Source organism: Ambystoma mexicanum, chromosome 4p (genome assembly GCF_040938575.1).
Source record: "Ambystoma mexicanum isolate Mex_15411 chromosome 4p, UKY_AmexF1_1, whole genome shotgun sequence".
Classification (NCBI taxonomy): domain Eukaryota; kingdom Metazoa; phylum Chordata; class Amphibia; order Caudata; family Ambystomatidae; genus Ambystoma; species Ambystoma mexicanum.
The window spans coordinates 984,792,960-984,820,432 of NC_090927.1; the positions used below are offsets into that span (position 1 = coordinate 984,792,960).

At 44.8% G+C, this 27,473-nt stretch overlaps 2 protein-coding genes across 6 annotated transcripts in view; both read left to right on the forward strand.

Annotated features, from left to right (window-relative positions):
* The window catches only part of SCML4 (Scm polycomb group protein like 4), a 752,090-nt gene extending 749,812 nt beyond the window's left edge, over positions 1–2,278 (forward strand). For all 5 annotated transcript variants that reach the window (XR_011260473.1, XM_069606558.1, XM_069606557.1 and 2 more), the window contains one exon: positions 825–2,278. Coding sequence is in view for 4 of the 5 variants with exons in the window: in XM_069606558.1 (XP_069462659.1) it covers positions 825–950 (126 nt within the window). In the remaining variant the exon portion in view is untranslated. The remainder of the gene's footprint in view (positions 1–824) is intronic.
* Positions 2,279–9,675: 7,397 nt separating this feature from the next.
* Positions 9,676–26,966, forward strand: LOC138452880 (uncharacterized). Its single transcript, XM_069605229.1, has 3 exons — positions 9,676–9,945; positions 24,152–24,319; positions 24,597–26,966. The coding sequence occupies exons 1-3, from the start codon at positions 9,676–9,678 to the stop codon at positions 25,356–25,358; spliced, it is 1,200 nt and encodes a 399-aa protein (XP_069461330.1). The 3' UTR covers positions 25,359–26,966.
* The last annotated feature ends 507 nt before the right edge of the window (positions 26,967–27,473 follow it).

A 27,473-nucleotide genomic window follows, 5' to 3' on the forward strand; every position in this document is an offset into this window, starting at 1 on the left:
ATCTCATTGTCCTGGAACTACCCTGGTGTCCCACTGATTTGCCTCCTTTCACTCCCAGTGCAGAGAAATTCCTGCTGCCCCTGATTTCCCATTGTGCCACCCCCATTGCCCCATTTTCCCCCGTGCCCCTCCCCCCACAAACCTAGGAAGCCTCAGGGACTCCAGCTATGGGTCGTTCCCACCAGCAATGTCCTGCGGGGGCTATGGCCCTGCAGAATCCCATGTGTGACAGGGCAAGATTTGCAGCCTGCCACACGTGGGAGCCTACAGGTGTGCATAGCTATGTCTGAACTTGTGCTGGCTCTGCAAAACTCCCCACCCTGCTGACCTCAGGATGATCAGCTCTAAGGGCAGCCCTTAGGGCTCTAAGGGCTTGAAACACTCGTGTATAGGCGCGTTATAAATGCCATATCATATCATAGACAGGGTAGGGCCTGAGCGGGCAAGGCCCACCCAAAATCTGTAAATGTCCACTCTGCAGTGCTGTGTGGGCATTCACAGATGTTAATGTTACTGGGTAGGGACCAACAACATCAGCTTCAGGCCCCACTTGTTAGACAATCCTGGCTACGCCTCTGTTTTAGGAAGGTTAGGCGCCGCGCTGTGGATTTCCCTCTCAGACTCTGCATAAAGGGTGGTGGGGCCCATTCTGGGTAACATGACACTGACGCACATGTGTAAACGTTATACCAGAGATCAGGATGAGTCAATATCATTGTGTACATGTTCGTAAATTACAATACTCTGATGGCAACGATTGTTACATGTCTCCATAACTCGTTCCTTCGATTTTAGAACTTTGTGTTTTTTTTGCTTTCCAATAGGAAATCGATGGGAACGCCCTGCTCCTTCTGAAGAGTGACATGATCATGAAGTATTTGGGTTTAAAGCTGGGCCCTGCACTGAAACTTTGTTACCACATTGATAAACTGAAACAAGCCAAGTTCTGAACTTTTTTCCGGAGCATTGCAAACCGCCACGTGAGATAGAGCAGCAGGGGGGTAGGGCCAAGGTAACATGTTGCCTTATGGGAAATTATTCCAAACACATGTTTTCCTCTCCTGTCTACTTTTCGGAGTTCTTTCCAGGCCTTTGGTTTAATCCTTGTGCACTTTTGTCCGACATGTTACCTATGTTTCATTGGGAGTTTTTGCTACTGAACGTTCATATTAATGTTATTGTATATGATGTGCTTTTTAGGGGGTAGGATGGGTTGCTAATGGTTTCTGGGAGAGGGGGGTAAAGAACTGGGCGGCCATTCACAGGAAACAATGCAATATGGTGCATTGCACATCAAAATGTAAATAGGCGTCATAGTAAAGTTGCCATGTTCCATGCATTGGTCAGGGGGCCTTCGTCATGCCGCTGCAGGTTCAACCTGTCCCTCCCCCTGTGGGATTGATTACACAACACCATCAATAGACTGTTCTGCAGCTGCGATGGAACCCTGGATTGTGCAATGAACAAAAGACACGTTTTTATCGAAGAGCAAACTTCCCCCATTTTTGATGGCGTATTGGCATGGCGTCGATGTTTTCGGTCTGTAAAATTGTTCTGCAAACCAGAGGAGAATTTCAGCTCTCTTTCCATAATCCAAACCAGAGATGATCTAATTTCTTTCTTTATAAGATGCTCCTCCACAAAAAGTGAAAAATGTATATATATAGATATATATGCAGATTGGTATACATATATATACATATAGAGAGAGAGAGAGAGAGATTTTGAGAAGAGCAGCCCACCACAGTTGTAGACTCCATACTGAGGGACATTCCACGATTGGTCTACAGAGCTCTACCTTCTCCCCGGTTTGGTCCTCCCATACAGTGCCCACCTCATACCGTTCTTTCGAGCTGTCAAAATGTGTGAAACGGGCAGACGGTTCACAACTGGGCAAAGTACTGAGGACATGAGCATTTCCAAAACAAGAATGCCTTTTTCTGGATGCACTGTGCATTTTAGAGTTGTCCCTTTAAAAAAAAATGTATGGACCTTGATTGCCGGGGGTCGCCCTGGTCTGGACAAGTTGTGGGCACGTTTTGGGCATGGAGCTGAAAGCTAGCTTTGCTGGAGTTGGATACTGCCTCTGTGAATGTCTAAGCTAAAAGTATCAGAAAAAGGGCCAATCTGTTGTCTCTTCAAGATGGTTGAAAAGAAGAGGCCAGAGGACTTCAAGGTGTAATGACGTGTTCAACAGATTTCTAATATACCTTCATTCCGAAGAACTGACAAGCTCGCTCCCTATTTCTGTTTATATACATATAAATGTCTATGTCCATATTGTGTTTTTATTATTTATTATATGTTTAACTATATGAGTTCCAAGAATTTAAAGAAAGACCACTATGGTGTTATTTGGAGGTTTGAGTGGAAACACTGACACCTGTTAATTGGCTTTTAACTTCCCTTTCAAATGTGCTTCAGGGATTCAAAATTGGCTTGAAGGTGTGCATATGTTCAAATGTGGGCAAACGCATCCTTACAAATTGCTTGCGTGCGCTTCTCATTAGGGAGTCTCCAGTGACCGTAGTATGACACGCACTGACGCTTGCCGGGCACTGGGGCACCTGGGATTAGTTCAGGGTTGGCACCTGCCAGAGCTCTGTTTCCTGACATGCACTCAGTTCACTGTGCGTTGGTTCCAATAATTCCCTCTTACGTGGCATCAGACGACAGGAGGTTTTGCTTGTTCCAATCCTAAAAGCCTCGTATCTGGTGATGTAGGCAGAGGCCTTCAATGAGATGTCAGCATTTGACAGGACAGGTTGTTATTCTCTGCTAATTTAAGACTTCGAGTCTCGATAGTGTTGTGTAATATGGCGCCAGAGGAAGAAGCAGGGCTTCATTTCCCATGATAAGGCGAGGGCGTTCAAGCAAGGTAGGCACCATGGAATGATTTGCACTGCTGGAAAGTGACTTTGAAATGCTGAAAAGTGACTTTGCACTGCCGACACAAACCCTGATTCATGGAACTGTGCAAAGTGTATTTGCGCAGTGCAACGTCAGTGCAACGTTCAGTTTGGGCTGCAAAAATGACTTTGCACTGCAAAAATACACTTTGCTCAGTTCCATGAATCAGGGCTTGTGTCAGAAGTGCAAAGTCACTTTTCAGCAGTGCAAAGTCACTTGAACCGTGCAAAAAATTCCAGGAATCAGGCAATAAATGAGGAGGACGGACATGCATGAGAGGCCATCCAGTGTTTGACCGACCTCACAACTAATCGCTGCATCTCCGCCTGCCACTCAGGTGCCACCTGCACATCCCTCAACATGGCCCGCCAGCTCTGGACCTTGGCATCCAACAGCGATAAACTGTGAGTTGGTTCTCCAGCATGGGAGGTGTCATGGAAGTTGAGCATCCCAGCTCAAATACTTTTGCTCTGCGCGCCGCTGCAATGGTTTTGTTGATTGTGAACACACAAATGTTCTTCAATGCAAAAAGAGAGGAACCTAGAAGTGGCACCTGGCACATTCACGCATTGCTGCCAGTGCACGTTGAACATGTATGTTGCATCTCTCTGAAAAGTGATGCAACATAAATGTTCAAAGTGGCTGCGCGCGTGCGCTCTAGATGACTCCCAAGCCCCGCCCCTTGGCTCCACAGAATACAGTTCATATAAAGCACAAAGGTTGACCTTCGCGGCCTGCCCTTACCATTCCTCAAGCCAATGCAGAATGAAAGCCTTATGCCATGACACTCAGTTTCTGTAATGCTGCCTGAGGTCAGATGGACTTTCTGGTAATTATGCCATTAAAGCCAAACCAACAGATTTTGTGCCATATTCTATAAGGTCAAATCATCACTATGGGAGTAAGGTGGCTGTAATTCTGTAGCACCATGGGCCGAAAGTACACATTTTATTACAAACCTATTATGATTATTGGTGCCTCCGGGTTGCCAATTCCTGGAGTTAATTTCTTTGGAAAGTGTGCTGTGTTAGAGCCATTCAGGAAGTGACTTGCTTAATCGATACAACTGTGCTTCATGTCTGTTTGGGGCTCAATAACGTCACGTGCCTTTTTATTTGAGACAATGTTACTGAATACCATCTCCTTTTCTGTACATGCTGGAATGCAAAATATGATAGAAGAAGACGAAGAGGTTATTTTTTACAGAATCTTCTGTCAAAAACAGAAAAGGTCTATGTAAGCGTTGCTCTCAATTTCATAAATGGGAATGCCCCCAAATCACGTATATAGGCAACCTCGAGTTGAAATGTTAGAGTTGTCTTCGCAACTTAAGTGCAGAATTACATATATCATATCATAATCAGAAGAATGGGTGGCATTGTGGGTTGGGTGGTAGTGGTAAAATTTGCAATTTTTGGAAAATACCATCTTTAAAAAGCCTGCCCACTTCAGAGATAAGCAGGGACAGCAGCCAGCAGCATTCCTTTCTCACCCATTGAATACGGTTCTAGGTGATTTCATCGAATTTATTTTATCGAACTCGATTTGGTCGATTTATTTTTTTTGTAACTCGATTTGGCCGCAGATATATGTGGGGAGACCTCCCAAGAGGGGCCCCCACCTACCCCTATATTTATATTCATGATTACCCACCCCCCACACATGCGGCCACATTCGTTAAATACAATCGACCAAATCGAATTCGACGATTTCAACTGCGTTGTCATCTCCCATTGCCTTGAATACCACTGGAAGAGTTATGCTATGGATTTCTCAAACCGGAATCTCACATGTATACCTCTACCTCGCGGGTAGAGGTAAATTTAAATGGACCCAAATATTTTTTAAGTTTTTTACTTTACAGAAGGGAAGTGCACTCCCCTCCCTGCAACATAGTCAACAAGGTTATTAGATTGGCCATTGTAAAGGGGTGAAAAGTGGGTATCTAGGATATCCCCTTTCACCCCTTAGCCGGGAAATGCATCTAAGTCTCAGAATTGACCCTTTTGCTCATTTTAAACCACCAATGCACATTATTTATTTCCCCTTTCAGTGCAATGGTGGAAATCCATGAAAAACACCGGAAGCAAATGGTATTCCTGCAATACCTTCAATACCACTGCATTTACAGCGGGCCTGGTGCAAAACTCCAAAAATGGCTGGGTTTTCAGGAATACCGATGGGGGCGATGGTGGTGTTTACCCATGGCGGTATTCCTGAGCATAAATCCACCGAATCCACAGTGAGCCTCAGTGTAGAATATGAGCCGCAGATAGTTGCCCCCTGTATATTTTGAAAAATGTCCAAGCGCCTGATTCCTAAATGTGACCTGCTCATATTGAGGGAACCATCTGTGCTGCACATTGTTGCGCGTTGAGCCACTAAGTATAGATCATTGACCCGGTACAGTTACTTACACTCCTCTCAAAGGTGTAAGGTAAATGTTGTGCCGCTGTGCTCAAACACTGCATGAGCAGTGATCCCACAATTGTGCTGCAGAGCAGGCAGAGCTAAGAAGCGACTCATTTAAGCGCAGCGCTTTTAGTTGCGCTGACTTGACCCTGGCTTGTATGTAGGTCTCCCGCGTGGATCCACAGTTTCAAGTACATCCCTCCATAAACTGTGGCAGTCCTCTTGGGCCCACACATGTGCCTATCCACCATCCACCCGTATGTTGCCCAGATACGTAAATGTGCCTTGAATGCATTTGTAAAAATCATATCTCGGGATGCACGTGAACAAGTTCTCTCTGTGAATGTGTCCCAATTTGCAAATTTCTCTGAATCCCAGTTTTGTGGCTCTTCCACACATTTCCTTAGGTTTCTTTAGGTATAATTATTAAATGGTGGGGATATTTTTCAGGAGCAATAGCTGTTATATTTTTGAGCAAGAGCAAATGGCAGCTCGCCACCGACAACGGTCTGCACCACATTCCCGTAGTGTGCACTGGCTGCAATAGTCGTATCATCACACCATAAGAAAAGACATTTCCCTCTGCGTCAAAAGTGCGCAGAATGATTCCATTGCATATCACACAGTTTACCAGCAAGTCTAAGGGATGAGGTGTAGTTTGTGCATTGTTGATGTGCAGAGACTTAGGGCCGGATTCATTGAATTTTTCACGCGGTGCAAAGTGACATTGCACTGGTGCAAAGTGACTTTGCACTGCCAACAAACACCCTGATTCACAGAGTGATGCAAAGTGTATTTTTTCTCAGTGCAAAGTGACTTTGCACGAGTGCAAAATCAGTGCAAAGTTACTTTGCACTGCACAGATACACTTTGCACCAGTCTGTGAATCAGGGTGTTTGTCGGCAGCGCAAAGACACTTTGCACCAGTGCAATGCCACTTTGCACCGCGCTACGAATTCCATGATTCGGGCCCTAAGGGCGATATTATGAGCAGCACATGGCCTAGCAAATAGCGCATTCCACAATTTGGCCTGTGACAACACACCTGGTACTACAGGTGAAGCTGGAAAGTGACTTTTTTGGTGCAACATGGGTGGGCAAAGCTGTGGTGCCATTGCATTGGGAATGTGGCCTTCCCTGATTGTCATGTGGTCAGGCTTCACTCCTATCTAGGGTTGCGCATGGTTGTGATGCACTTTCACATTTACGGATCTCGAGGGGAGCATAACATATCAGCCTCGCGATGGGTGCTGGACACTTCCCAGGAGAGCATGCGGTTGAGGGTTGTGGGGTAACGAGAAGGACGCAGGGACTCTCAGAGCGCTTCCCCATGTGAGGAGTGCAGTTGCGCGCCTTTGAAAAAACATGGTTCGGACCACTTGTGGTGATCCTGGCACTGCACCACGTGCCACACGCTCAGAATGTGTGCCGTTGCACCGTGCTAAATGTTCCATGAATCGGACTGGTTGTGTTGGCAACATTTTCCGGGCAACAATTTTCAGTGGATAGCAAAGGTACTTGCCCATCTGTCCTGAACACATCTGAATGGTCAGTGCACCTCCCTATAGAAAGTAGACTAGTGACCCTTGAAATTATGTGTATTATATTTTGCATTTTAAATACCTCTTATTTTTAAAATACCACCAGTGTGAGTTGGGGTCACGTGGGGGTAGTTGCAGCAGGAGGACACACCGAAATCATGGATATTAAATAAACTTGGTTTATTCATCCCATGCTGAAATCTCTACGCATTCCATGCCATGAATATTCCATGAAACCCCAACTCATAATTAGGTTTTATTTAAGAAACAGGAGGTATTTAAAATAGCACGTTTTACCGCTGCACATTTTTGTCTTAAGTGGGGATCACCATAGACCTTCCTCCTGTCCATCCCACTATGCTCTTACAGATAGCGATAGGGGACGCCAGAAATAGCCCACATTACTGCCTACCTGCACACACCTTCCTTACCCCCTATCATTACCGCCCTCAGAGGCCACAGCCCTTTGAGCGAATCTGCCATTCCTCAGCTGCCCTATCACGACCTCCCCGCCCTACTGAACTGCTGATGCTTGGAACTCCTGACATCCACACAAAGCCACTCCTGGCATCCACATAAACCCACTGCCACAGAGCATCCGAGTGTGGTGGTAAGTGGAACTCCTGACATCAACACAAACTCACTGCCACGGAGCATCTGAGTGTGGTGGTAAGTGGAACTCCTGACATCAACACAAACTCACTGCCGCGAAGCATCTGAGTGTGGTGGTAAGTGGAACTCCTGACATCAACACAAACCCACTGCCGCAGTGCATCTGAGTTGTGTGGTAAGTGGAACTCCTTACATCAACACACACCCACTGCCGCAGAGCATCTGAGTGTGGTGGTAAGTGGAACTCCTAACATCAACACACACTCACTGCCGCAGAGCATCTGAGTCTGGTGGTAAGCAGCAAACCATCTGGCATGTTTAATGCTTCCTATTTTTAAAATCCCGGCTATTTCAGTTTGAACTGCAGAGGCTCCCTGTTGCCTCCCCACAATCAAGTTTGCGCCACCCAGGGAAGAGCCTCAGGTGGCTGCATAAAGCGGGCATTACACAGTGTGTTATCGCTCACTTTTCCAGACACTTGATTGGCTGAGCGCCCTTCCCCGGGTGCAAAATCCTATTGAAACCCTTTGACTGCTGACGGCACAGGGGTCCACACTGACACAGGCAAACATTGGTTTTGACAGTGGTCTCTGGAACTTGTTTGTCAATAGATACCCCAAAACCCAAAGTTGGATTTTATATATATAAAACCTAATAGCACAATTACTTTTTTTGTCTCCCAATATATATCTGAAGTGCTGCCTTATGTAACTCCTCATCCAACCATTAAAATTACTTCACATATATCAACCGTGTAAAATCTTTAAAAGCCTTTTAATGAATATCCATCTTCTCAACTTCCTCTCACGTGTAATATCTCTCTAATCTCCACCATCTAGCCCATCTTTATCTCACCGTCAACATTATTAACATGATTTTGATGCGCAAATCATTTCTAATGTTTTTCTAAATTATAGGATTTTGTGTGAACCAATGGTCTTCAAAGTGTGGGGCATGGCGACTTATCTAATAGAACACAGAAGCCCTTCTAGCATTTGGGGGGCCTGCAATCAATATATTTACTCTGGGGTAAGGGGTCTTCATCCTAAATGTCTGGATACCACTGGTGTAACCTCTAGCATACACGAGGAATAATTCCCTTCATCAGGGGTATATTGCTTTACAGGGTCTGTAAATAATCAGGAAGATAATTATCAATCAAGTGATAATCAAGGTATTTTAGCACCATAATATTTGGATATAGGCTCGATCATTCACCTTTTGTGTAGTTAAATCGATCAAGATATCGATAATGGGGCAATCTCCCCAGTCTTTCTTCGTAACAATTAACTAATGTGCCAAATAGAACCTAAAGTAACCAAAAAAACTATTAGAACCCATCATTATGTTCCTGTGCTTTGTTTTATGCAAATCATGTTAGTTAAGGATACCTTTGAACCTATAATGGGACGCTAACGCACCAGTAGTATTTCGTTGATCCTTTCTAGTACTCTGTCCACCTAAATATCCATCAATAATAGATAATCCGATCAAAAATATGTCCTAGAATACTAATGAGTAATGCATGATCATAGGGTTAAAACAAATGTTGCAAAACGCGTACCCAAATATGTTAATTACTGGCTGATTTCCAAACCGTCTCCCAAGGAGATATGTGTAGATCGCAGAAAACATTAAAATCAGTCTAGTATTCACAGTAAGGAATATTTAAATAATATGGGCAACACACTGCCCATGAAAATCCTTACCGTGCTGATGGACGCCTTCTCCTGATTGCAAAGAGACAAGGTCGACTGTCCCCTTCCTTCTCAAAATCATTGATAAAATAGCTTACAACCAAATACAAACCCATCTTGAACATAATAACCTATTAGGAGCTAGACAATGCGGTTTTAGGCCCAACCACAGTACTGAGACGGCTCTCTTGGATCTGAAAATCCAATTAGACACCATCATAGACACAGGAAAAATGGCTACTTTATTGTTGCTGTACTTATCTGCAGCATTCAACCTGGTAGACCATGACAAACTCTGTGAAACCTTAAAAAAAGACTGTAACTTCTCCAACAACGCCACACTCTGGATTAAATCCTTTTTATCAGATCGAACATCCAGAGTTGCCATCGGAAATAATGCAGCAGACCCTATAGCAGTTCCTATAGGAGTTCCCCAGGGATCCTGCCTCTCCCCCACACTCTATAATGCTTATACAAAACTTCTATTCTCAGCTCTTGACGATATGGGTGTCATCTACACAAACTTTGCAGATGACACCCAGATCCTCATTCCCATTACAGGTGACTACACCCAAAACACTCACACCATTAACAAGGTCTACGCCATAATCCAAAATTGGATGGCCTTAAACAGTCTTTGCCTCAACGGTGAGAAAACAGAATTTCTCATCGTGGGCTCACAAAAAAGAATAAGCACCCTCCATCCCGACTACTCACACATCAACATAGACGGAACACAGATCCCAGTACTCAAGCAAGTCAAAACTCTTGGAGTATATATATTTTGTATTTGTATTTTATTGAATTTATATAGCCCTTTAATCCAAAGTGCTTTACATGAGAACATGCAAAATACATCAAGCATAATATAGAAATTGAATCATAACTTGAAAACAGTGTAAAGAACAATTTACAATAATGCAGAGGTGAGGAGGGCGTATGTAGGGGCAGAGGAGAGAGAGGGAAAGGGAGATGTTAGTGGGGGTGAGATCAGGAGTAAGAGGGAATGTATGAGTGTGAGAGGAAGAGTAGAGAGAAGAGCAGGACTAGAAGAGAGGAGGGAGTGGGGGGGAAGGAGGTAGGGCGGGATAGGGAGAGTAGTGGTAGGAGGTGAGGAAAGAGGGGGAGGGGGAAGAGCGAGAGGAAACGAAGGGTGTTAGGGAGATGAGTGGAAAAGATAAGATTTGAGAGAAGAGTGAAAGGAAGGGAAGGAAGGGGAAGAGTGGATGTGAAGGGGGAGGAGGTTCCAATGGAAGGGAGCAAGGAGTTGGAAAGATCAGAAGCGGGAGGGGGCACAGGGAGGAGGTGGAGGAGAGAGTAGGAAGAGATTAGCAGAGCGGAGAGAGCGAGAAGGGGTATAGAAAGTGAGAAGGGAGGAGATGTGGGGGGGGCAAGACCATAGAGGGATTTGAAAACAAGACAGAGGAACTTGAATTTGAGCTGGGAGTGAAAAGAGAGCCAGCCTAGAGAGGTGAGAAAAGAGGAGATAGAATCAAGAGGTGAGAGAAGGCAGAGGAAGCGGATGGCTGAGTGGTAGATGCATTTGAGTGGGGCAAGGTGAGAAGAGGGGAGTCCAAAGAGAAGGGAGGAACAATAGAAGAGTCTGGAGAAGATAAGGGAGGTAATTAAAAGCTTAGTAGCATGAAAGGTAAGGAGGAGTCGGATAGACGCCAAACGTACAACGCATAAACAAATATCAGCCCTCTCTTCCTCTACAGCATACACAGCCAAACTGATTGCACTCAGCCGCCAATTCCTTACTCCTACAAACTGTATCACATTGGCTAGAGCACTGATCTTAACGAAACTGGACTATTGTAACATCCTTCTTCTAGGAACATCCAAAACTAATATCAATAAGTTACAATTACTGCAGGACAAAGCCCTCAGAGCGGCATTAGGTATAAAGAAGTCTGATCACATAACCAACATCAGGCGAGAAAATCACTGGCTGCCAATTGAAGCCAGAATCATTTTCAAAACACTAAGTGTCGTTCATAAATGCATCGTAAATAAAGCACCAAGCTACCTCAACAATACCATTAAGGAAAAAAACCTCTTGTTGGACACTCAGATCCAATAAACTGGCTCTCCTGGAAATACTGCAATATAGATATAAGAGAGCAGGAGGAAGTAGTTTCAAAATCCTAGCCCCCACTCATTGGAATGCCCTACCACTTAGCGTCAAAAATGAGTGCACACTAATAGGATTCAAAAAAGCACTGAAAACCTGGTTATTCAATAAATACTAAACTCAGCTACTCCTAATCAGACAAAACACCTGAATGCCCCTGACTTACCTGACTCACCTAACTGCATTACCCAACGCTGATACTATGGCCTATTAGCCTGTCCAGCAGCCATTCAGATTTGCTACAAGAATTGTAAAGCAGTGCTACTCTCTGCCTGACGCAATGTAATATTGTACAAGATATGTGTTAAGATTAATTGTGACCTTGTATAAGATATGTGATAAGATTCATCCATTTTTCGCCGTGATACCCACTGGGCGAGTAACAAATGTAATACATAAAATATAAATAAATAAGGTGCCCTGCGAGTAGTTACTGCTAACCTAAGTGGTAGGTAATGGGGATGTTAATTTACCTCATTCCATCGAGTATGGTATAGTTAAGCCCCATTCTTTCAACTAAAGTATAGTTGTGCCGAGCAGCTTACCTCGCGGCATCCTGTGTTGGGCTCAGTTTTATCTTTTTGTTGAAAATTAGAAATACACAGATGGATTACATATTTCTTTGACTGTTCAGTAATGTGATTTTGAAATGGCATTGTCCTAGATACTAACACAAAGATTGATTACATGATTCAATCATCCGAGAGATATAAATGAACATATTTGGCTCAGTCAAGCCACAGATAGAGTGCAGGGGACGCAAGTTCCCGTAGCTGGGAACTTTTTGTTCCTTAATATTATAGTAGAGTCCTTGTGCCAGGACTGTTTTCTTCTCCCCTGCACCTGGACATACTTTGTAAACTTAGAACAAGAATCATATCTAAATTGGATATGCAGAGTGTCTTATAAACAGACTTAAAGTTGGAGTGCACTGTGATTATCTACTATATAACTCTAGCATACACCACATATCTAGCATCTAACTTTCATCTAAAGAGCGTATAATGACTCACAGCTACCGAACCGCTAAATCCAACCTAAAATATATCCAACATCTACCTCGCCAACATATCTTACTTCTAACTTGTCTCTAACCTTTATCGTCTGTCTAACCGATATCGGCTGGCTAATCTCCAACACGTAGATAAACTTCAACATCTACCGAATCTCTAGAAGAAAATGTAAACTTTAACGTCTAACATTGAACTATCTAACATGCCTATGACCTCTCACCTCGCTCTAATCTCTTACACCTAACGCGCATCTGAATTCTAACATCTACCTGACACGTAGCTAACCACTGACATCTAGTTATCAGTGTTCATAGCTTCTACTATCTATCTAGCATCTAACCCCTACTTAACCTGTATTTAAACTCTATGTCTTTCTAAGCTTTACAATCGATATAACAGGGATCGGGGCACTCGCTCCTTCACTATGACGTCACAGCAAGGGGATACAACAGTTTTGCTGAAAAGCTTTTCTTTTTTTACCTTTTAAGTTTGTGTGTGGCAGAGACAAAGAGAACTTGGTATTGTTTATGTTGCCCACAGTCCCCTCAAGCCCCTGGAGCCCCCGCTGTACAACCCCTGTAATACGGCCCATGAGTCACAGGGAAAGGGGAGCAAGGGAGTCATACACAACACAAAGCCATAGGTGGGTCGCTTTTACCTACCATCTTGGTGTTCCAAACAACACATGATGCTCTCCTCTCTGTTGTATGTAGCATGGTACCCTGCGAGGGACTATATCTCCATAGTTGATAGCTACCCATCTATAATTCTATAAGTTCTTCAGGAACAGACTCTTCCTCCAGGTAGGTACACCACACGGCAAGTGTGCAAGCAGCCATGAAGGTGGTGACGCAGATGATCCCCGGACATGCACTTCCTTCTAGGGGAAAACAAGTGTTAAAGTGCAATCTGGAAAAATCACTAGTTATAGTGAAGGGTCACGTGAGATCACCCACGCTAATTCTTTATGTAAACACAGTGTACATTGGGCGTAAAGCTGAAGACCACATAGCGTGCCTGCATGCACGACAGGCAGGACATGGCTTAGATGGATTGTTCTGGGGCCTTGCCTATCATACCATCCTATGGTTTCTAGAGAAATATGCAGTTTTTCCCTGTCCAGTAAAGCAAAGCTTGCCATGGGCATAAACCCAGTCGGCAAGTGCACTTGTGGGCAACCAGATCTTCTGCCCTGTGTGCACTAATGCCAACTAGTTAGAAAGCATGGGGATGCCTCTGTGAAAATGCATCTTGTGGCTATAGCAACATGAACACATTGGTGGTATGTTAGGACGGCAAAACGCGTTCTGGGTCTAGTGGCACAAGCCTTCCTATGTCTGCCCGAAGTTCCATGCAATGGTTTATTATAATCTTGCTCCCATCTGATGGTGCCCGCATGCCCTTCTCAGTCAGCCAGATGCTTGTCTGCCTAACTTTGCAAGTGCTGTGTAACTTGTCTAATACAAATGTCACTGTAACAGTGCACTGTAAACAAAACAATGCATAAGGAGGCTAGGTTATAACTTGGCATCCTACGGTGATGCTTCCTAATGTAAACCCATGGTGTCGCTTTCTATCTGCAGTTATTGTCAGTGGCAACATATTTCTGTAACATAGGACACCAGTACTTTCAAAAGACTACTTTCGTGAGCAGAGATTGGCCTCAAAAGAAGTTGCAATAACTGGTACAAGTATCCACTTGCAGTCTTTTGCACCTGGTTCAATTAGGATTTATGGAAGGGCCACCAAGAAGACAGGCTTGCAAGTATCTTACCTGCGGCACAAATGTTATCTCCTAAAAGCTGGGATTCCCAGAAGTCACACTTGATCGTGAAGAACAGGTAGATGGGTCCCATGCACTAGGCAGGACCCCCCCTGACCACGAGAGTCGCACTTGATAGTGAAGAAAGGGGGAGCAGTGCTACTGGCCATGAGGGGTCAGACTGGATCCCCACTATGGGGGCTGCCGTTCTCCATCGAAATGCAAGCAAGATGGCTGTCACACAACTGGAGCGGAAGGAAAAGGTCCAAGGAAGGGGGGCAGTGAACTCCAAACTGTCTCACACTTATGACCACATGAAAGGGCCCAGCGCATGGCATGTTACAAGGTGCTATGCGGGCTATGTGGTGGCCACATCCACTCTTTCAGGTCTTGGTATCCAAACAAGGTTTGAAGCTAGCCGTGTGCAAGTGGTAGGATTTTGCACCACGTGTGCATCCTGCAGAAATGTGGAATGTAATTTAAGAAACCATTTGCACCAGTAGAAGGTGTTGCAAAAAACCCTTTTTCAAAGTCTTCTTGCTCTGAACATTTCACCCTCCTGCATTACACCTGTGCATTGACTACCTATGACATTGAAACCTTCATCATGCGTGAGCATGTTTCTCACCATGCCGCCTTCTACCAGTGTGCTTCAGTTTGGAGCAGATTGGTTGAGCCACTCACATGGTCCAGGTGTTCTAGTAACAGTGTTGCCAACTCTCCTTTATTTTTCAAGCTGTGTCCAAAGAGCACCTTTAGCAGTGAAAATGCAAACGTATTATGGTGCACACTTGGAAAATGCAAACGTATTATGGTGCACACTTGATTTAATCCTGTTTGGTTTCATTTAGTTGATCTATTTTTAAGATATTTAGCTTAAAGACATGCATCTATACAAGTTTATCTCTAGCAACTCTAAAAGTATATTCTGTCGTAAAGGCCCACATGCAAGGTGCCTGCATGTTCAGATTTACAAGTGCACCTGTGGTGGCTATGATCATATATCTGTAATAGCTATAACGCTGCTGGAAAAGAATGCCTGAGAAAGCAGTAAAATATATTGTAAACCCTCAAATTATATTGGTACTGATAAAATATAAAACTACACTTGCAGAACAGATTTATTTAACAGCTTTGACAGCACATCTGTAAAATATGTACAATCATATCTTTAACAATTATAAAGCTTATTATATAAAATAATATTTGTGAGAGCTATACAAGGTCATTGTAAAACCCCAGAAGTGTATTAGTGCAGCTTTAAAAGACAAGTAAACAGAACATCTGTATATCTAGAACCTAGCACGTCAATAATGCCTTTCACGAAACATTTTGCTGTTAAAATATATATATTTTTTAAACATCTTTTTTCTAAAATATCTCCCTTCATTAACAATTTTGAAACACAGAGGAAAAGCTGGTTGGTTCAGGGGTTCATGGACCATGAAAGGAGGATTGTGCCTCTGATGGGAAAAAATGACAAAACTAACAATGTTGAACTTTGTAATGCTGCTGAAAAAGAATGCCTGAAAAAGTAGTAAAAAAAATGGTTATACCCTCAAATTAAATTGGTACTGATAAAAAAAAGAACACATTTAGGGCCCGATTCATGGAATTACTTGCGCGGAAAATAGGGAACATGCACGCTAAACTGCATGCGTAATCCCGTTCGTCGATTAATGGAATCGAATGTGCGGATTTCCTTGGATTTACATGGATTTTGAAGTGGCCCAGCACACTGCTGCGGGCAGCCGAGTGCCTTGCTCGAGAGCTGGGAAGGGGGCGGAACACAGGAAATGCAGAAGAACATGCAAAAAAATGGGCGTTACGAGGGACGCCAGCAGGCAGTCTATCGAACGCCTAACAATTGCATGAAACGACACGTATTCATCTACAACCCGCGCAGCCTCTCGGCAGGGAAATGGCCATGCAAAGCCCTCATAACATCCGCCACCTGAAGGCAGGCAAAGAGGCACTTGCGCATAGGAATCACCGCACAGGGGTGGGATCACAGGTTGGATTTGGCAGTGTGTGTACTCAGCCAGGCTCCCGATCTAACTTAGGGGTGGGTGTACACAGTCTAGCGGGGTGTAGGACCGGATTACAGGTGTTCATATGCAGATTTTCCGAGTTTTACCCGAGTTACGAAAAATCATACGCATGTTGTTGGGGTGCAGTTGACAGTTGCGGGGGACCCTTCGCAGGGTCCCCGAGATGCAGGCCTGCTTGCGGGGGACCCCAGGCACTGTTTATAGGGTGCATGTATGCACGTCTGTGGAGCACGCAAAGTTAGCTGTTTCTGGCAATTTTGGATTTGCGTGGGGCGCGTCAGGGGCGTTCCGGCTGCGACTTGCGTATACGGTTACTTTGCATGAACAATTCAATGAATACGCAGAGCGCGAGATTTGCAGGATTGCTGCTGATGTTTCCATGAATCGGGCCCTTAATAGATATGAAACTATAATTACAGATCAGATATATTTAACAGCTTTGACAGCACATTTACAAAATATGTACAATCATATCATTAACAATTATAAAGCTAATGATAGAAAATAATATTTGTGACAGCTATACAAGGTCATTGTAAAACCCTAGGCGTGTACTAGTGCAGCTTTATAAGACAAGTAAAGAGAAAATATGTATATCTAGACCCTAGCATGTCAAAATTACTTCTAATAATGCCTCCCATGAAACATTTTGCTGGAAAAGATAACTTCAACAAACATATCTCCCTTCATTAAAACTTTAGTGAACTGTGAAACACTGAGGAAAAGCTGGTTGGTCCAGGGGTTCATGGACCATGAAAGGAGGAATGTGCCCATCATGGGAAAACTACAATAAGAACAATGATCACCAACAATTAAGCAAACAAGTTAAAATGACTTGAAGATGTAAACAGAAATCAAAAACAGAGTGCAATAAACAAATTAAATAAAAAATTAACGATTCAAAAGAAAATACTTCACATATTCTACAAAACCAAATGTATTCAGTCAAATTAAGCTGGGAAGAAATTGAGAAAAAAACATTTAACAAAAATGATCATATGAAACCAGCTCCAAAAGTACAAATGTCACACCTTAAAGAAAGATATGAATAATAATAATTAAAGTATAGCCATAAAGGAATAAATGCATATAACAGTAGTAGTAATACGTTTGCCAGAGCTATAACCGTGCATTGTACTGTAATGTTACAACAGGTATAACTTGCTCATTCAGCATCTTTGTAAGGCCTTGGCACTACACCTGTCACGTGATTAACATCGACCGGTAAGACCTATGCAAGTGTACTTCTAGCCGCTGATTCCTATGTGTAGTAGTACACTGTCTACAAGTATGGTTTCAAGCTTGACAACGCAGGCACACAATACCTCTGCAACAAGCCAATGGTTTAACTTTACTACTTATAAAACTGTATGTGTAACAACTCTAAAATGACATTGTTACATTAAAAGCTATATAAAGCGTTCATTCAACACCTCTGTGGCCTCATCACATTCAGAGAGGTCAACTCTACAGTCTACAGTCTATGTTCAACTCTACAGTCTGAATAGCTTGACCGGCAGAAGGCATGATGGAGGTGTGAGTCGCTGAACACATACTGAAGGCCTCTGACATGGCGCATCATATTATTGGCGAAACATGTAGGGTGTTTAGCTGAGCTCAACAATAAAAGGACGCTGGTCAAAAATATGAAAGCATGTGTGTTAGTGCTAAAGCGCTATGCTACATTTCCAAAAATGTAGGTAACCCACGAGTCATGGCACTTTAATAACATCCCATTCCCTCCATAGCTTTATTAACAACGCAGTTGAGAAAATACACTTTTAAAGTTTTTAAAGCGCAAATATAAAACTTTCTAACAGCATATTAATATTTTAATTTGAGAAATATATGGCACATTTAAAACGTGCCTTGTTGAAAATGGATAGATTTGAAACGCTTTACTTAAAAGACAAATGCCAGATTGCCAGTTACTCTCATCTCCCCCAAAGCAGTGATGATGGCAACATAGGTGGCGTAAAACTTGATATTATCTCTCACCCTTCATGACACTAACATGCTGTCAATATCACTGATGGTTCAGCTGAAGTGAGCAATAATCTTGCCTGCTATCTCTTTGCAATTAAAACATATTTGTTCAAGTATGTTTTATTGTAGGAGCAATCCGTCAGCCAACATATGCAAAATAATGTACCTTGCAATATGCCGTAGCAGACATGATACAGAAACAGTGACACATACAAGATGCTTTATACATTCATTCAACGGGTCATTATTATCTCCTGATCCTGCAGCTGGGCCACTGGAAGCATTCCCTGACTCCCTGCCAGGAATGCAACACTAGCCAGGCAGATTTGCCTCACAGGCTGCATCTACCAGTAAAGCAGGTATTTGAAAATATGATCTTAAAACATCCCGAAAGCTGCTACAGTCAGAGCAAGTGCTCTTCCAAGTGCACATTTAGGAAAGGGACATGCCTCTGCACTTCAGTTGAAAATGTCAGTAAAAATTTATTTTGCAAAGAGCTTCTCCAACAACTTCATGATTTTCAGATTGCCCTTAAATGACACGTGAAGAAGTGCAAAGCAGAATGCCTGCATTATCATGTCGTCTCATTACAAAAAGAAAATAAATAAACGGGGTATTGTACAGCAGGACTTGGAATATTTAGGCAGCCTCTAAGAGGGAGAGGAGAGTGGAGAGCGACAGAGAAAGAAAAAGAAAGAACGAAAGAAAGAACGAAAGAAAGAAAGAAAGAAAGAAAGAAGGAAAGAAAGAAAGAAAGAAAGAAAGAAAGAAAGAAAGAAAGAAAGAAAGAAAGAAAGAAAGAAAGAAAGAAAGAAAGAAAGAAAGAATGGTGCATGTAGAGTGGAAGTACCTTCTCTCTGTGACCTGGTAACATTATAGGAGATTTCTGTTAAGTCACATGGGGCCTAATTCACAAAGCCTTGCACCCATTGAACACCGCTTTGTGAATCAGGGCCATTGCGATAGCGGTGCCCCGAGTGTTGGCTTATTGTCCCTTTTGTCCCGGCAATTGTGCATATGTGTGAATTTGTTGATAGAGTGTGATGAGCTGACGTAGCAGAGCAGTTTTGATGGTGTCAGTGTGTTGCTACATTCTGATGAGATCCTGATCTCCTTCACAAGTTTGAACATCTAGTTTTGTGGGCACTGTGCTCCTTTTACTTAGTCTGCTTAGTGGGTATTCGTGGCTTTCACTGTTTTCCCCAAGTAGATGCACAGTTGTTGAAATAGTTTTTCTTCTGCCACCCTTCCCCGGGTGCAAACGCTGAATGAAAGGTACTAATATAAACGAAGCTGTGAATAAAGAAGAGTACAATTAAGTGATTCAAAGAAGCTACAGTTTGTGTGCAAATCAAGTGACAAGTATTTACTGCACCCAAAACATGTAAATACTCCTAACAGAAAAATAAGGAGTAAAAAAACGCTTTTAAATTATTTTATTTACTCCCAACTTCAAAATATAGGTAGTGAAATACTCCACCTTCCACATCTTATGGGGAGCCCTGGCTGCACCTTCTCCCTCCTCCAGCTGAGTACACACTGGTCAATGAATCCACACTCTCCCCACATCTGCCTGTTACATAAACGTCACCCAAAGCAATTGGCATCTTCAATGCTTGGGACTCATTGTTATGCCTGCACCCAGTGCTGCTCCTCTTTGGCCACCCCTGGCTTTCACTAGCCTCTCTGTGAACAGTGATTTCACAGCTGCCTCTAGCCTCTTCTCTGGGTGCCACAGATGCAGAATGGCTGCTCCTCCGAGAGAGCTCATGCAGGCGCGTGGCACAGCGTTCATTCCTTGCAAGGATGAGACTGCCTCATGCCGCCGCTTTCTCCCGCACTAAATACCCAGAGGTTTCTAAGCAAGGACCCGGGGATCGAACCTGTGTTGCTCCACGTCGTGTTGTTTCCTAGGCGAGCGTGTTGCCCCTGAGCTATCCTCCCATGTCTGCACCCCACACATTTACAGTCTCACATCCATGGTCACGGCTGCATTCATTTCCATTACTGCCGCCAGAACACGTGTGAAGCTGAGGATCCCACCTTGTGGCCCTCTGGTCCTGTGTAGGCAATGCCATTGCTTAATTTTCATGCACTATTTTAATTCAAATATTGTTTCATCAAATTATTGGAAGAATTCCATAGAGTCTTTCATTAGATTGAATACATTGTCTTATCATACTACTGCCCAATGATAAATGTGGCGGGGATAATGAAATGATAGCGTGTAGTTGACCAGCCGCACAGAAATAAGTTAATGTGGCTAAGTGTGGAATTGGGCACGTGGCAGGTCTTGAAGGTAGACCCACATTAACACTTATTGGATCAAAGGTAGGATTGCAAACATATACACTACTTTTAAATGTTCCCCTACCCTAGGCTACCTGGGCCATTGCATGTCACCTACTCATTGATGGCCACAGGCTCGTGTTCCTGCGCAAATGGTGCCCGGCCCCCTTTGCGATGGATGACTGTGGGTGAGTGATCGCATCATCTGCTTATGGACAGTTGACGATGCACTACCTTTGCCTTGGTATTTCCAGGGCTCAGGCCCTTTTAGTTCATGTTAAACACGAATGAAAGCAACCTTTCTCCTTCTGGTCTCAGCAAGAGGTGTCAATCTAATCCATGTTTACTTTCATGCAAATACAATGCAGCAGATAAAAGAACACGTCACATTTTCAAGTTTACATGTTACAAATAATAATTCCAGTTCTTATACAGCGGTGCCTCACCCGAGGGCATCAAAGCGCTGTAATATCAGTTGATATTATCTACCCACCTGTGGTACTCAATTTATCGACCTCGGAAGGATGAAAGGCTGAGGGGGTTCCACCTTGATACGAACCTGCATCGACTGGCTAGCACAGATGCCATAAACAAGCGCTCAGCTCACTGTGCTATGTGACCAGAGAACGTTAGCTCTCAAATCATCATAAACCAAGCATGGGTGAAGTTTTAAAGAAGAAAAAACTTATGATCGAACCGGATAGCGCCGCTCTTTGGTTCAAAATAAAAAAGGTCCACCAGCAACACGAAATAAGAGTATACGCTACTTCCCTCTGGATCTGCCAATATATAGAAGTGCTGCAATGTGGCTTTGACCATAATGCCCTCGTGTCACTGTGCCTACATAAGACAACAGTATTCCCACTTCAGAACACACATATGTTGGCTTGGCCACTAATGCCAATGTGCCACTGTAAGAAGACAAAATCCATTCTGGCTCTGCCTAAAGCACCAACCTCTTCCACTCCACGGCTCACACCGGCTCCTCTGAACTCCAACCACCAGGAGGCCGAATGATTCCCATGCTCACATACACTGGTCGAAGCGGTTGGAAGCGGTGCTCCTCTACTAAATCGTTCCGGAATGGTATAGTTTTAAAATAAAAGTGTAGGAAGAAGTTGAAACTTGCACTTCCTACCCTGCAATGTAAATTCCGTTAAACAGCAGGTGTGTTTGTTTGGGGGTTTGGATTGCATGTGCGTGGGGGTGTGGCGGTGTGGTTTGTGTGCAGCAGGCAACATAATTCCACTACAGCTTTTTGTACACTTCGACCACTCCTAACACATACATGCACACATGCTCACATTCACACAGACACACCATTTACAAAGCAGTCTCACACAGGTGCACGCACGCCCACTTCACAACGGGGGCGCGCGCGCGCACACACACACACACACACACACACACACACACACACACACACACACACACTTTTCGTTCGAACACTCATCTCTTGTAAAAGCTATCCCCATTTCTTGTCCTTTTTCACCGTGGGCACGTGCAGAAACAGCTCTTTCAGTGGCCAGAAAAAGACATGATGAGGGTTCAAATTAAACACCCTCATGGCTTTCAAAGGTCCGTGCTGCAGCCAAACAAATGTGATGTTTGAAAGGTTTTGAATTAATCTTAGCAAATGGCTTGGCGCCATCTTCAACACTGCTGCTTTTAGCCCATCTGTGCAATTGCAAAGGGGAGCAGCCATATGCAAATCAACCTGGTTCTGCCACCAATGGGAGCAGTACAGCCCGAACTGGCAAATCACACCCCCGATGCACGGAAACATAAGCAACTCCAGACATGTTTTGACCTTAATGGGCTTAGCAGTGAGGTGCAGCTTAGTTCCCTATGGGACACCGAGCAAGGAACCCACGTCTGGGCATACCCTCTCTCACATAGGAAGAGAAATTATAACCACAAAAGTGATGGGTGGAAGGTTTGGAATGACTCTTAACAAGTGGCAGTGCTCTGGGCAACCTTTCACGCCATTTTGTGTGCCTATCTGCGCCATTACAGAAGAGAACCAACCATATGCAAATCAGCCTGCCACTGCCACTGTGGGCAGTGCTGCCAGGCATCATTCACTCGCTGCATTGAGAGAGGGCTCGCAGGACTGCAATTGGGGGAGCACCCCAAATGAGGCTCTGAAAGACTTTCGTCCCTGCTTAAAGTAGCAAACCATGCTGACATGCTCAGCACTCCAGAAATGGAGCACTGTGCATGACAGAATGAGTGACACCTGGTGTATTATGGGTGGGGCTGCGCCCCAGCAGCCATCCTGCACCAGCCGCCAGTGCCTACTGTCGTCTTTCAATGGAAGGCATGGAAATGCTGGGTCATACTGCCCTGTCCTATTGGTGAGTGTTGCAGCACTCTGTCTGTTAATGCATGATTCGGGTCCTTAACTTTGTATTTTGTATTTTTATTTTATTTAGATTTATAGAACCCTTTATTCCAAAGCCCTTAACAACAAAATCACATAGCGGTACTATTTAAATGATAAAATAACCAGAAAACCCCAAAATTAGACAGAAAGTAAATGGACTGTAAGGCCAGAATGAAAGCGAGAGTAGGAGAAAGAGAGATGATAGAGAAACGCATGTGTTCCAATGAAACAGGCCCAAGACAGAGAAGGAACAAAAGCGGGATGGGCATAAGGTGGGCGGCGAACTGATTGAAGGAACTGAGACTGGGAAGAGAGAACTTCTGCAGGATAATACCATGAGAGCAAGGCGAGAGGTAAGGTCGGGCAAGATTTTGGAGAGACTTAAAGACAAGACAAAGGAAGTTGAACACTTGGGGCGAGAATGAAAAGGTAGCCAATGAAGGGAAGAAATAGCTGGAGAGATTGAGTCACGAGGGGAAGTGAAAAGAGAAGACGAATAGAGGAGTTATAAATAGATTTAAGTGGGCTTATGCGAGCATAGCAAGTCCAAAGAGAAGACAGGAGCAATAGAAAAGACGAGAAAAGATAAGGTGAGAAAAGACCCGGCTTTAAGAATGTTAAACAAATGAAACCTGCAGCAGGGAGAGAGAGATGAGATGTAGGAGAAGGAAAGAGAAGAATCAGGGTAGACGCTGTGCTTGCCGGCTGAAAGAGAGATGGGAAGCAAGGAGAGAGAAATGGTGGCAGGAGACAGTGGAGGAGGGATAGTTGAGGCAGGAAAGAAAAGAACCTTACTTTTAAAGGAGTTGAGAATGAGGTAATGGTCCGACATCCAGGATTGGATGGCTAGAAGGCAAGAGGTCAGATGAGCATGGGCAGAGGGGGAGAATGCAGAAAAGGACAGAAAGAGTTGAATATCGCCAGTGTAAAGGTGGTCTGTGAAACCAAAGGGAGAAATAATAGAAGCAAGAGGACAGGCATAGGGGGAGAAAAGAAGTGGGCTCAAGACAGAGCCTTGGGGATGCTGTGGTAGAGAGGGAGAGTGGGAGAAGTTTTACCCTCCCAGGAGACAGAATAAATGCGATCAGACAGGTAGTCAACACAGGACAGCCCCAGAAAATCCAGATGAGGAGAGAGACGAAGAACAAGAGAGTGATCTACAGTGTCGAAGGTGGCTGACAAGTCAAGAAGAATCAAGAGGGAAGAATGTTTTGCATAGCGTGCAGAGAGGAGTGAGTCACAAACAGAGTTGCAGGGGTCGAAACCAGAATTAAAGCGGGGAAGAATGGATTCAGGGTAATAAAAGAAGAACGTTGAGAGGGAACAAGGTGTTCCAAAAGTTTAGAAAGCCTTTGTAGCCAACAGGATTCCCCATTTTCTTGTGCAGGTACACACTGCTGGGTATTGGGCTGGATTTCCCCGTATCTACTGCAGGTACACACCGCTGGCTATTGGGCCGGATTTCCCGTTTCTACTGCAGGTACACACCGCTGGCTATTGGGCCGGATTTCCCGTTTCTACTGCAGGTACACACCGCTGACTATTGGGCCGGATTTCCCGTTTCTACTGCAGGTACACACCGCTGGCTATTGGGCCGGATTTCCCGTTTCCGCTGCAGGTACACACCGCTGGCTATTGGGCCGGATTTCCCGTTTCCACTGCAGGTACACACTGCTGGCTATTGGGCCGGATTTCCCGTTTCTACTGCAGGTACACACTGCTGGCTATTGGGCCGGATTTCCCGTTTCTACTGCAGGTACACACAGCTGACTATTGGGCTGGATTTCCCCGTATCTACTGCAGGTACACACACCTGGCTATTGGGCCCGATTTCCCTGTTTCTACTGCAGGTACACATCACTGGGTATTGGGCCGGATCTCCCTGTTTCCGCTGCAGGTACACACCTGGCTTTTGGGCCTCGTTTCCCTGTTTCTACAGTAGGTACACACCGCTGGCTATTCGGCCGAGTTTCCCTGTTTCCGCTGCAGGTACACACCGCTGGCTATTGGGCCGGATTTCCCGTTTCTACTGCAGGTACACATCACTGGGTATTGGGCCGGATCTCCCTGTTTCTTCTGCAGGTACACACTGCTGGCTATTTGGTCGGATTCCCCGTTTCCGCTGCAGGTACACACCGCTGGCTATTGGGCCGGATTTCCCGTTTCTACTGCAGGTACACACCGCTGGCTATTAGGCCGGATTTCCCGTTTCTACTGCAGGTACACACTGCTGGCTATTGGGCCGGATTTCCCGTTTCTACTGCAGGTACACACTGCTGGCTATTGGGCCGGATTTCCCGTTTCTACTGCAGGTACACACAGCTGACTATTGGGCTGGATTTCCCCGTATCTACTGCAGGTACACACACCTGGCTATTGGGCCCGATTTCCCTGTTTCTACTGCAGGTACACATCACTGGGTATTGGGCCGGATCTCCCTGTTTCCGCTGCAGGTACACACCTGGCTTTTGGGCCTCGTTTCCCTGTTTCTACAATAGGTACACACCGCTGGCTATTCGGCCGAGTTTCCCTGTTTCCGCTGCAGGTACACACCGCTGGCTATAGGGCCGGATTTCCCGTTTCTTCTGCAGGTACACATCACTGGGTATTGGGCCGGATCTCCCTGTTTCTTCTGCAGGTACACACTGCTGGCTATTTGGTCGGATTCCCCGTTTCCGCTGCAGGTACACACCGCTGGCTATTGGGCCGGATTTCCCGTTTCTACTGCAGGTACACACCGCTGGCTATTGGGCCGGATTTTCCATTTCTACTTTAGGTACACACTGCTGGCTATTGGGCCGGATTTCCCGTTTCTACTGCAGGTACACACTGCTGGCTATTGGGCCGGATTTCCCGTTTCTACTGCAGGTACACACAGCTGACTATTGGGCTGGATTTCCCCATATCTACTGCAGGTACACACACCTGGCTATTGGGCCCGATTTCCCTGTTTCTACTGCAGGTACACATCACTGGGTATTGGGCCGGATCTCCCTGTTTCCGCTGCAGGTACACACCTGGCTTTTGGGCCTCGTTTCCCTGTTTCTACAATAGGTACACACCGCTGGCTATTCGGCCGAGTTTCCCTGTTTCCGCTGCAGGTACACACCGCTGGCTATTGGGCCGGATTTCCCGTTTCTACTGCAGGTACACATCACTGGGTATTGGGCCGGATCTCCCTGTTTCTTCTGCAGGTACACACTGCTGGCTATTTGGTCGGATTCCCCGTTTCCGCTGCAGGTACACACCTGGCTTTTGGGTCTCGTTTCCCTGTTTCTACAATAGGTACACACCGCTGGCTATTCGGCCGAGTTTCCCTGTATCCGCTGCAGGTACACACCGCTGGCTATTGGGCCGGATTTCCCGTTTCTACTGCAGGTACACACTGCTGGCTATTGGGCCGGATTTCCCAGTTTCCGCTACAGGTACACACTGCTGTATATTGGGCCCGATTTCCCGTTTCTACTGCAGGTACACACCACTGGCTATTGGGCCGGATTTCCTGTTTCTATTGCAGGTACACACAGCTGACTATTGGGCCGGATTTCGCCGTTTCTATTGCAGGTACACACACCTGGCTATTGGGCCGGATTTCACGTAATTGGGCCGGATTTCCCCGTTTCTACCACAGGTACACACACCTGGCTATTGGGCCGGATCTCACGCTTCTACTGCAGGTACACACCGCTGGCTATTGGCCCGGATTTCCCCGTTTGTACTGCAGGTGCGGCCACGGCAAGCTAAAGACTGAAATAAGCATGCTTTCTAAGGGTGGGTCTGATGTATTAATTCCTGCTAGGTGCAGTGTTTTTCAGAAATGCTGAACCAGCCATATGAAAGCTTGTGCCAAGGTGTGCTCTCCATTTTCCAGAAGTGCAAATATTCTCCCTGTAAATGAATGAAGAAGGTGGGCTCAATCGCTATTTAGAGGCATGTTTTTTTTACTGTTTAGTGACTGTTCCTTGTACTGTGTCCTGCTGTTTGCATCACATTTAAATATGTAATATTATTGGCCTTAATGTTTTTAATTTTTTATATATTTGATGCAGAACTGTTTGTTTTACGAAGCAGGACTGCGCTTGAACAGAACGCTCACAAATACTTGCATTTACGAGTGCTTCGTTTTGTTATTGAAAATTATTTCTGTATTTTTTAATAAAAAATGACATCTGATTCAGTCTGTGTCTTCTGTAAATAAATAAATGAATAAATACATAATACACGGCACGGCCAGGAAGTTATGAGAATGCTGGCTCGTTGCATGTAGCGCCACATCGATGCACAGGTCATGCTCCAGCCTGTATGTTGCAGGATACATCCCTGTGAATTGTTTCATATTTGCTTTTGTTTTGCAATCCTGCAACATACAAGCTGAAGAACATTTTTGGTGATATTCTGCACTGAGGGTTTCGAGCAATTGTTGCATTGGCTGTTTTGGCTAAAAAGCCATGGGATTTACAGGCACTTCCAAAGGGAAACACATGAAAAATTCCAATCCTACAAAGGCGGTCTGCCATAGTGTGCAGGGCCACTGCCCATACAAAAGTGCACCATATGGGTCCACCAGACACCTATACTGAAGAGCCCCTATGCAGCGTCCGGCCCTATCCCATGGCGGGGGATCAGCGCATGCCTTGCTCGGCACAGATCAGCCTGGATCCAGCCTCTGCCGCAGCACAC